Source organism: Patiria miniata, unplaced genomic scaffold, assembly GCF_015706575.1.
Source record: "Patiria miniata isolate m_02_andy unplaced genomic scaffold, ASM1570657v1 HiC_scaffold_19, whole genome shotgun sequence".
Lineage (NCBI taxonomy): Eukaryota > Metazoa > Echinodermata > Asteroidea > Valvatida > Asterinidae > Patiria > Patiria miniata.
Window position 1 is genome coordinate 642765 of NW_024037057.1, and position 12065 is coordinate 654829.

At 41.3% G+C, this 12065-nt stretch overlaps 1 protein-coding gene across 1 annotated transcript; it reads right to left on the reverse strand.

The window, feature by feature from the left end:
• Window positions 1-10216: 10216 nt before the first annotated feature.
• Window positions 10217-11224, reverse strand: LOC119725988 (neuromedin-U receptor 2-like). Its single transcript, XM_038197609.1, has one exon. The coding sequence runs from the start codon at window positions 11222-11224 to the stop codon at window positions 10217-10219; it is 1008 nt and encodes a 335-aa protein (XP_038053537.1).
• Window positions 11225-12065: the final 841 nt, after the last annotated feature.

Sequence of the window (12065 nt, forward strand, 5' to 3'; positions counted from 1 at the left end):
CGTTTCACCGCGAGTGGATCTAGGGATCAGTCTAGATAGCTTGTTCGAAAACCAAAGATTTGAATACACGGATGGCGACTTACACATGTACTAAACACGTACGGTTTTGTATCAAAATGTAATTTTCTCAAAATGTTTGTGAATCGGAAACAGGTGCCCATGATCCGCTTCAGAGTGTGTATGATCAGTTTACCGTCAGAGCGTTTCTGAGCAGCTGCCGGAAGGAACAAATTTTACCGATAGTATATCGACGCATTAGGACACACCTTTCTTGACTTCTTGTACGAAGATAAAGCTGAAGTCGTCAACATTCGCTACGATGCTACAATGACAATCTGTCCCTGTCAGCTCACCGTGGGCAAATGATGCTTCGTGTGGTACCCCACCCGTTACAAGCTGCTTTTATTGGATGTTGAAAGATTCAGTCTGATGCTGAATAAACGTTTCTTAATGAAACATACCAGGAGACGATTAGGATCGGGAAGTCGCTTATTACCTGCAACTCTGATTGTCACTCATTTAGCGACAATATGCAATCCTATTTAAACGGTATTTAATCATTGATTTATCATTTATTAGCAAAATAATGGTGTTCTAGCGAATAATACAAAATTGTCACACAAACTAGGTTTTTGTTTGTCTGTGTACGTGTGTGGACTCATTCATCAATCAAATCTTTGGACAGGTATTACACTAAGGGAGCCTGCGGGTTAGTTGCCTTCACAAGTCAGGTTGGTCTATTTGACGAAGGAGTCGAGCTCTTCCGTTTTTATCATACCGTACGTAGATGGGTTGCTCCCCTAAAGTCTGCTCTACAAATAGTTTCATGGTAGATGCTCCTCTATCGGCACAACAATATTTCTTGATAATTTCTTGGCCTTCAGACCTACTGATTCCGAATCTGGATGATGCCACCCGCTATCCTTAGATAAATTAGATATCCAAAGTGACCGCCAATATGGCTTTCAGGATATAAACATTATATATGTGTGCCCAATAATATTTTTGGATGAGCAATATTATACACAGATGTGGATTTTAGTAGTCAGTCAATCCATTTTTACCAATCCCTTCAATTTTTGCTTCCAATATGGCTACCAAGATGGCCGTATGCAATCATTTTATTCCCAGGACGGTTGGCGCCATGTCATGAATAATTCAGTAGTTTCGATATTCATAGAGTTTGAAACCCTTTCTTTAATAGACACCTTGCATCGGCCAGCTTAAAGATGTTTCGGCTGAGTATGCGGCATTTTTCCCTTCACACTTGTCCCAACGTGAAGGTCTGGCAGTCGGTAGCGCACCGTACCGATATCGGCGCGTAGTGGATTGTCCTCGACTGCGTGCAACTACCGCCAACAAACCGGACTAGTTTAAAACAAGTGCGTAATGGCGCGCTTCATGCGAGGTTCCCGCGCGTGGCCTGAACAATATTGGCGGGAAAACCACACGAGTTGGGAGATTGATTGCTTCGATACTCTTACAGCACACAAGGAGACTAGTGCTACTTCGAGAAGTGGAAACTGATAATAACAATTGACTTATGCATCACTTGGCCCCAACCCTCTTAGAAAAAAAATACGCTGGCCGTACCCGTATATAAGACGTAATGAGTACCTGCCTGTCCGGAGGCAGACAAGAACATATTATATTAGTACAAACAATTCCAAATTCAACTACAACGGCGTGATCCTACCTCGTTATCTTTGGAGAACGTGGCCGCCAAGATCGGTGTAATTACCACACGTACATGCATATGTACATTATTTGTTCTCAAACATAATTCCTACAAAGATATGACGAGTGATGTAGTGCAAAAGTAGTGTGGGTTTACTAATAATAATACCGGAGTCTTATATAGCGCACGTATCTACCAACAATAAGGTACTCAAGGCGCTGGAAATTATGTCTGTTATTTAAGAAAGGTAAATAAAGTTGATGTTTTATGAGAGCCATTATTTAGCACTTTATAAGGGTTTACAAGGTGCTTCGGCGCTTATCGCAGCCACTGCCAGAAACACTGTGGCAAACCCCTTGTCTTGGCGATAAGTGTTACTGGGTTCTTTAACGTGCATTACACAACACACGGGACCTACGGCTTTACGTCCCATCCGACGGAAGAAGCAGTAAAGGTAAGAGCCTTGCTCAAGAGCCCAAGCACCATGTTGCCACGGGCAGGATTCGAACCCATGAACCACGGCACACGGGTCGCACACGGATTTAGTCATCAGTGAATTCATATTATACTCTTTCTCTTTTAATATGACTTCCAAAATGGCTGCTAAGCTGGCCTCGGACAGCAGAGGGCAACAGTGCGAGCAAATCATTGTAGTCCGGCGACGGACCCGATAATGATCAAGTTTTACCGTCAAATACTTGTTTTATGGTTTGGCCTGCTGCCTAATTCTAGAGATATCCAAGATGACCTACCATGATAACAGACTTCATTATATAAAGGTTATACGAAATATTTACTCAAAGATCGACTTAACCCTAAAGGGGCCGGGGGGCGGAATCCGCCCCCCCCCCCCTTAACATTTTCCGTGATAGCTTCTAAAAAAATCGGACCACGGGATGGCACGTAGCGAAAACTTTTCCGGCGCTACGCGCCGTGAAAACTGAATTTTCGCATATACGTCGTGTACACAGAGCAGAATTGCCATTCGTACATATGAATAATTAATTAGCCATAATTCCAAAACCCTTTGACCTATAGTCATGAAATTTCCTGGGCATCTTTAGGAAGAGTTGCTCTATGCATGTGCTGAATTTCAAAATGTTTCGTCACTCGATGGCCGAGATCTTGGGGGGGGGGGGGCGGGGCTGAGAGATGGTCAAAATAACCCGGCCCCTTTAGGGTTAACAACTATGAAATTTAATCCAGTGTCCGGCAGTGACCAGCTAGACAGATTTTAAACCTTAGAAGAATTTGTGGTGGTGTATTTGGCCTTGGAGACCTGATAATTCCAAAAGAACATTGTGCCACCTCGGCTTCGGGAAATTGAAATTTATACAAGACGGAAGCCAATATGGCTTTCTGTATTAATACGCATCATGTTCACTGGAGCTGGCCCTTTAAAAGGAACGTATAATTTGGTTATCATTTCCCTTGGCCGAGGTGCCACAATCCAGACTCAAAATCAACAGGTCTCAAAAGCATATCAATCATCAACAGGCATTGTGTGAACGGTAAAACCGGGTCACGGGTAAAATCGAGTCAGGGTTAAAATCGGTATTTTGCAACTGGACTGGGACATTCAGCGAGTAGCCTCTCCAATCCCACACACTCCAGCAATAAGTGTCGTGGAGTCCAGCACGAGTACGGTCAAAAAAATCACTGCATAAACAAGTCCAGTCACAAGTAACATTTGATGAACAATAACGAATGGATGCTTTTGCCAATATATGTGACTCATCACTTGAATGAGATTGTAGCGTTTGCGATGGAGTTGTGCGGAAATGTGAGGACTTGCAATGGACTGGACTTCAACACCGCTAGCTATCCTCGTCGGTCCCGATCTTGTCAAAAATTGGATCTTATCCACCTGACTATAATTAGGTATCATAGGTTTCCCTTCCTTACCATTTATTTGGTTTTCTTTCAATATTCACTATTTAGTCTTTCTTTCGTTTCCATTGTTGTTTTTGTGCATTTTTTTTGTTCTTTAATCTTGTATCAGCTTGGTTTATAATACGGCTTACGTTGATTTTGTTTGTCATTTGTTTGTGCGTCCGATCATGTATGTTTTTGTTCTTGTAATTACGTTGTATGGGCTCCTTGTGCCAACGAAAGAGGGCGCCCTTTTACCTAGCAACGACGTCCCAGGGGCGGGACATTTAGCTGGTTGACACGCACCGTTCCTTGTGTGTGACGCACGTACACCAGGGGATTTGCACTATGTACATGCGGGTACATGGCACGGCCGCGCGCGTCGCGGCAAAATTGCAGTCAGGCAAGATGGCGTCGGTCGGTCACCCCCAACTGTGCTTTCCTTGCCGTTGAGGAGGTACTTGTGAACGTAGCGGATAGTGTGTCCGAGCTGTTCCACCTACAATCCTTGGCCAATGTATGTAGCCTTGTAATCTCCTATAACACTCTTTTCTTTATTTCGCTGTCTATTAATCTTAATTTAAATAACGAGAGTAAAAACATATGGCTTTTTTTGGTGGTTATAACCTTCACATTTGTATTCGTATATTACTGTATTATATTTATATTATCTCACTTTGTATTGGTTTATTACAGAGTTCTAAATAAATGTCAACTAAATTGAAATTGATGTAGAACCTTTGGCGTCGCATTCTTTCTTTTTTTTTCTAGAGGGGGCGAAGCACTCCACAGAAGGGAAACATCACTAGCCGCGGAAAAATTAACGTGTAACAACTCTGCGGAACTCCTGGCATGATCTTTCCGTTCAGCCTTGTAAAGGGCGACTTAAAAACAAATAAAGATATTAAAAGCAGTAATTGACCCGCGCCGCGTAGCAGCCTCGTCTAATTCCCTAATTACCCGACATGGCAGAAACGAACAATTATATAGCGTGATTAATTATGAAAGAGATTTATATAGCTTTAACCAATTTACCAAAGACAGCGGCACGGCAGCTCTGTAAGTGACAACCAGACATGTACATAATTGCTATCTTTGCCACTTCTCATCAATATTTTATGATAACTTTCCATCTACTGCACAAATCATCTGATCCTTGATAAAAGACGGGGACTTAGAGTAAGATACGTCAAGGAGCGTCAGTGACGTACAGTGAACACACACTGCCGTATGATGGTCGCAAACAACCTTGCAATTGATGCGTTCGTTTAGCTCACCTTGCTCGAAACGGGTTAGACCCGTGCCGTTCGATTAGCTCTGACGTCATTTTCGGGGCTCATCCAGGTCAGCCACCACAGACCCTGCTCGTGGAGTAAAGTCACTGGTAGAAGTACGTCACGATGCGTTGTTCATTCCCTAAAGCGGACAAATATGGCGGCCGGAGAGCGGAAATCGCAAGTGGACTTAGAAATTTACTTAATTCGAAGTCCAAAGGTAATCATTTATTGAGTTCATAGCGACTGTTGAGGCTATAATTTCAGCCCAACTTTTGGGTTTTTTTGCATTTGACTAAAAAGCAGAAAATTTCAAACTAATAAGACCTGCGGTTGAGCGTTCGATTAGCCCGGCTGTCGTGGCTGACCTGTCTTCCTTTACCAGTGTCGACCGGGTGAGCTGAAAGAACGCACCCAATGGAGTCTTTCGGGGGAAAGAAGGCGCTGTTACGTGTTACATCATGTTCTAAAACAATACACTTGTAAGTGAACAATCTCAGTTAGCCATCTTGATGACAGATATATGATAGAGAACAGATGTCGTGCACAGGGCGACCTCACTGAGGACAGATTTGTTTTTGACATAAGTACACAATGTCTACTCATGCGTATCAGAGGAAGGCAGACCTGCCATCTGTGGGGCGCTCTATGCAAGGGGTTTGTTTTATGCACCAGGAATGCAAATGCTAGGGTGGGATGGCGAGAACATTAGCCGGGATATGGGCCGTATGATCATTCCCACACATGGGGGAACTCCAAAAATATTGACGTTGACTTCTTGTAGTGAGGATAACTATGCAAATACGTGATATAGAAGCCGGCATATGAATAAGTCTGTGTACTGATGACGGCACACTCTGTTTACATGTGCACTTGCTTATGGAGCCAGTGGAGCCCATGGTCAAATGAGCACCATAGGTAAGCACACACGTAAACAAAATGTGACGTCATCAGTACAGAGGCTTATTAATATGTTGGTATATGCCTGCTTCTATACGTGCGCATGAGGGCGCTGTGCAATGAAATGGCTTAAGAACGACTAGGTGCGTTAAAAAAAACACGACATGGTTCATAAAAGCCCTTAAAGTAATAAAATGTTATACAAGTGACATGATTGATACACTGATTCTCCAAGGCCACATGAATCAGTTTGCCTTCTTTCACTAGACAGAATGCAAATGTTTGCCACCTGTTTAATTTGGAAGGCGACAGCCCGTGTAAACTTACCGCTTGTGACAAAAGGGGTGTCGGGCCATCGCGTCAAAAAGCCCGGCTTGCAGCACTGTCACGCTTGCTTGTGCGTGGCATAGTTCCTGCTCACGAGTACAAGTTTTCTCAATTCTCTCTGTTCTGGATGTAATCCACATTTTGTACTCAGTCACCTATTTCTGGGGTGCATTTCTTACTGGTAAAAAAAGCTGCATGCCTTTTTAATTTGCGCTTCTAAATACATAATTACATACACATGGCTGCACTTTCCATGCGTATGTATTTATGATGAAGATCGCCGCTAGCGTGCTATAAATGTGCATTTCCACACACGCATAGAGCATTAATGCACTGTTGATACATTCATGGTGACGTCACACACACACACTTCTAAAAATTTTGTGCATATATCTATGACCTCCCAAACTGCTCACAAAATAATTTGAATGAAGCGTTCTTTTTGTTGGAGTCAAAAATGCGTGTAAGTGGGAAGGTGGGAAGGTTTTGTTAGCGCGTTTAGTCGACGTTAATCTACGGACATGAGTAAGAAGCTGTCTTTCTTCCTGGCCAAGACTACTAGGGAAGCATACGGACTGCAGCTCTCTCCAATTATGTCAGATTGAAGAATTGGTTTGGTGGTATTTGGTGGAAAGGTTGTGTAATCGTCTCATCCGTTTTCGATGATTCGGTGAGTTACTGCTGATGTAACTTTTCCAGTTTATGGAATTCTTAACACCAAAAAATCGGTGTTTTTCATTGTCCATGGATCAAATTTAAGTTACGTGATATTTCAGTAACAACTTTTAAAGGGCCGGGTCGAAATCCGCTCCCCCCCCCTCAATTTTTCCCGCGATAGCCTTGATTTTTTTTTTCGCGACCCGAGCTGTTCTGACTTTTTAGCCTCGAGCCTTGCGCATCTTTTGAGACCCCTTGAAAACTGAATTTGCCCATATACGTCGTGTACACAGAGAACAATTAACATTCCTACATATGAAGAATTACTTAGCCATAATTCCCAAACCCTTTGACCTTTAGTCATGAAATTTCTTGGGTATGTGTATGATGAGTTGCTCTATGCATTTAACGAATTTTCAAAAATTTTCGTCACTCGATGGCCGAGATCTTAGCCCCCCCCCCTCCCCGGCTGAGAGATGGTCAAAATAGCCCGGCTCTTTTAGGGTTTAACCAGTCGTATCATAAAAACAATATCAGAAAAATCCCATAAGTCTCCGGGGCAGCCAAGTAGAAGGCAGGGGGGGGGACTATAAATCTTGACATTATAACGCATGTTATTTTAACATTGGAAGCAGCAGGTTTTTAAATAAATGTTATGGTAAGTGCCAGTTATCATGGTTATGAGCGCGTTCTGATTTTTCTTTTGATAGGAGAATAGTTTTTGATTTGCTATAATATCACCTAACTTTCTTGTGATCTGTGGACAAGGTTTAAAAAAACAAACAGTGTTTGTGTTCAAAATTACATAACTGCAAAAGCATATTAGCGATTTGAATCATTCTTTCACTAAAATAAAGTTTATTAATATCTTTTATATCCTAGATCCAGAAAGCGCTACATGCAGAACCATATGGGTTTACTATTGTTTTACTTATCCTGTATAATAGCGGTAATAATGTTCGCATTGGCAATGTACAAGCAAGTCAACAAATTACACTAGCTCACAACTAGTTCGAATACACAGCCGTTACATTATGTTGGCTTTTGACTAATAATTCGAGAAAAAAAAGGTGAATCATATGCATTCCTACCACGGAAAACAGATACATTGTTGGAACAAAGTTAATTTCCGCTGATTGTAAAGGTTTGGTCGGCCACATTTTTTGAAAAACAAGACGTGAAAGGCAGTGATGGTCGATACTTCCAGTTACTACTCATTGCTGTAATCGTACTTTAGTGTTTTGTTACTTCTAACATAACAACTGATGAAGTCAAATAACCTATGATCCAATGCCCCCAAGACTAATTAAACCGAGTAAGGTAGTATAGAAAGCAAATATATGTTGTATATGCACTCAAAAGCTACATCTGAATCTACATCTGATTCCACGTTGTGTACAAACATTCAAGTTGAGATAAATATTACAGCCACTGATTTAAAGTTGCACTCTTTGTGCTCTCACCTCGTGCTCTCAAATGTTATATTCAATTCTAACCCCAAAGCTCCCCCTCCTTTCTTTTGTGAGTAGAAGGAATCAATATTTCGAGATGGCCCCTGAAAGTTACATATGTTGTTATTTCGTTTTAAGAGTTTAATGCTAACTTCACGGTGCGTACATAATACTATGAAATCACGATTACCTCCCAAATACCATTAATCAATTACAGAACCGGAGGTCAAAGAAGACAAGGAAACAAACAATGAAAAATGGCGCCCAAGCCAACAATTATTACAATTTGAGGCGCACAATAAAAACTACCATTACATATGCAGGATGTCACCCCATAAATGTCCCTCTAGAGGGTGTACAGATTTTTTTTTTTGGGGGGGGGATCAAATTCAATAAAATTGATAAGCCCAAACATTTTGTTCTTTCTTGTGTAAAGCGTTTTTTTTTGGATTCGGTTCAGTGGTTTGAAACAAAGGCCATTATGTAACAAAAGTACATTTTGCTCCAGTCCAAGTTTGACAACACATACAGTTAGAGCGTGCACAGTGTGTTTCTGTTTTCTCAGGCCAGCCCCTGCCTTAATGTCCTTAATCATTTTGAACTGTTATAACAGGTGTTTCAGACACTCCCTTGTTTATGTTTTTTGCGTGGGGGGGGGGTCAAATTCTGCTTGGAGTGACATTTATTTGTGGGAAAACCTGTATTGTAAAACTTGGAAAGGAGCAGATGAAAATTGACTAGGGTTACATTAATAAGATATTCATTTACACCCTCCAGAGGGACAATTATTGGGACACCCTGTACAGTGCATGTTATCATGAACAGCTCTCTTAAAGTCAATTAGGGACAAATTATTTTTCTCCGAAATTGCCACGTGTATTGTCCCCCCCCCCAACATACACACACCCACACCCGTTTGTTAATGGTGTAAATGGAGGGTTTGTGTTTGCCTCTTCCCTTATTGTACTCTTTTTTGCAACAGCTCTCATTGGTTTTGCACACGTTTTCCAATCGAGATCGTCATCGATTTGGTTTATGTCCTCGGTTCACGGATGATGTTGCATGTGTGTTCTCCATTTACACTATAAACAAACGCACACAAATCCGGGGTGCGCTATTTCCTTCCATTTCATAAATGTAAGAAAAGATGGAAATTAAGCTTTAATTAATCGGAAGTTGATGAATAGTACAGGGGTTTGGGGGGATAATGTGCTTTGCCCCCCTCTGGAAAAAAAAAAAAACATGACGACGCCCATGATGGTAATTATAGGCTGATTCTTAGTGGCGTATCCTGCACTAGGTCGACTTTTTATATTAAGAATCAGAAGATTTTTGGCGGTTGATTAAAAACTTAAAAAAAACAGGAGGAGATCAGTGTGGAATATAATGCAATAAATGTGCATTTCAGGCTATCACTTGCGATACAGTCTTTGTTGATAAATGGAGTAAAGACAAATGTGTCCCCTTGATCACCTTACAGTATTTATTTTTCCACCGTTAAGCACGTCAGTTGTTACTGAATGAAAGCAGATTGTTTCTCTGCACCAACTTTGCGAGTTAACGCTATAGTACTGCTTGTCCCAGGAAAACTTCTCGCCATAACAATGCAATCGAGGAGGTGTACAATGACATTTGGGGTGCTCCTGCACTCCTTCATAAGTTTTCGGGTCCAGCATGTCTTCCACAACCGTCTCGAACGCTTTATCGACATTGTGATTCTGAAAGTGAGTATTTTTTAAATGAAACTAGCTCCAAAATATGTTTCATCCTTGTTAACATGATCAGAAATTTTGGTTCAATCTCATCGGTAAACGACAGGTTTATTTGGGATCAAATGTATGACTTTTTTTGCACGTATAGTACGTACAGTCCATGCGGACAATTCCTCCTCAATCTATGGTTAACACGCTTTTTGCTTAGTTCACTGCTGAATCTCTCCGTGAAATGGACGAAGGTTCGATATTGAAGGAATCGTTTGCCTAGAAGCACCATAATATGACACCTGTTAAATAGTCTCCCTACACTGCCACATAGCAAGATAAACCATTCATTAAAAGTCATAATGGTGCCATCTCAACGCCAACTCTGTTACCACCATGCCTTTTGGAGCAGCAGCAGAAAGCTACCTTAAGACCTTGCCTGAATTTCTTGTATTTAAACTCATAGATGATTGGATTGATGACTGAATTGAAATTAAACAGTAAATTAGAAAACACTCTGGTATAATAAAAGACCTTCGATCCACAGAACAAGAACTGAGCCTCGTCAGTTGGTTGCAAGCAGAAAAGAACAGCTAAATTATCCATTGTCCATAAGACAATGAGAGCTCCCAAGACAGTTTTAAGCATGCTGACCAGGTTCTGTCTAGCAATCACAAGATCATAGGCTGCTGCCCTTGCATATTGCAGGTTCAGGGCTTTGGCTTGTCGTTTGAGAGTGACCTGCATCTTATAATAGGCCAAACTCATCAATGTTAGGGGTAGCAAATATGAGAAGAGAAATGTAAATATGCTGATTAGAATTACGAATACGCGGTGAGGATATTTGATTGAGCAAATCTGATTTGGGTCATTGCTTGGCTCTATTGTGAATAGAAGAGGCACAGATAACAAAAATGATATCACCCACGTCACAGCGATCAAAGTAACCATCCGTGCTGTTGTGAGTTTCCTCGCGTAGTGTAGAGGGTGTACTATGGCAATGTACCTCTCCAATGTAACTACACAGAGATTGTAGGCAGAGGCATTGGTCAATGCAAAGGCTAAATACTTTGATTCTAGAAGTCGACAGAACAAGTCTCTCACGCCGTTGTTTACTGGAGCAAAAGCAATAAGCTTACAGTCTGATGTTAGATAATACAGGAATACTTGAACACACAGCAACATATCAGCAACAGCCAAATTCACCAGCAGGTAGTTTGTCATGTTGTGTAAGAATTTGACACGTAGGATGACGTAGCACACTAAAAGGTTTCCTAGGACGCCAATAACTCCTTCGGCTGCCATGATCTGACAGACCCAGTTCCCTCCAGATGGTTCCTCATTGTGTTCATCGGATGCATTCATGGTTAACATTAAATTGTGATTCTGATTCTGGTTGGACAGTCTTGTGGGAAGCAGTTTTTTGTAGGCTTATAGCAGAGAGGTACTGGAGAGAGGTACTGTTGCTCATTAGAGAGGGTAACACAAATCAGTGAGTCGTATCACAACGAGGGCAAATCGGGATCAGTCTATATACATGTATTAGTTTCTACAAAAGCCACAGTTCTGGATACACTGATGACGACTTACACGTGTACTTAACATGTACAGTTTGAGTTTACTGAAAACAATTCTGAGAATCTGAAACAGTGGCCATGATCGCATTAAAGTTTATAGGATCAGTTAACCATCACAGCGTTTCTGAGCTGATAGTATGTCAAATGCACTCATGCTTCGCTATAATGCAACAACTCCAAGGTGTTCCTGTTAGCACACTGATCTTTCGTGTGGCATCCTACCCGCTATCAGCCTCTTTTATTCGATGTGGAAAGTTTCAGTTTGTTGCTGATTGAACGTTTTTTAATTAAATATGTCAGGAGACGATTAATGGGTTGTGGCTTATTATCTGCATCTCCGATTGCCAATGATTGAGCCACAATGGACAATCTTTTTTTTTATACATTCAGTATACTTAACCTTTTAATCATTAACCTTGTAACCAATGGTCAGGTTTTCTAACGCATCATAAACCAATCGTTTTAATTACTTTTAAATGAAACTTTAGTGACTTATTGTGTAAATTATGTTGATGTAGGCTTATGTCTGTCTTTTTTGAGTATGTGGATTCATTTATCAAGCAGTCTTTCAAATCTGAGTTTCGATAGGCATTACACTCAGTGGGCCTCAATATATGCGGATTGGTTGT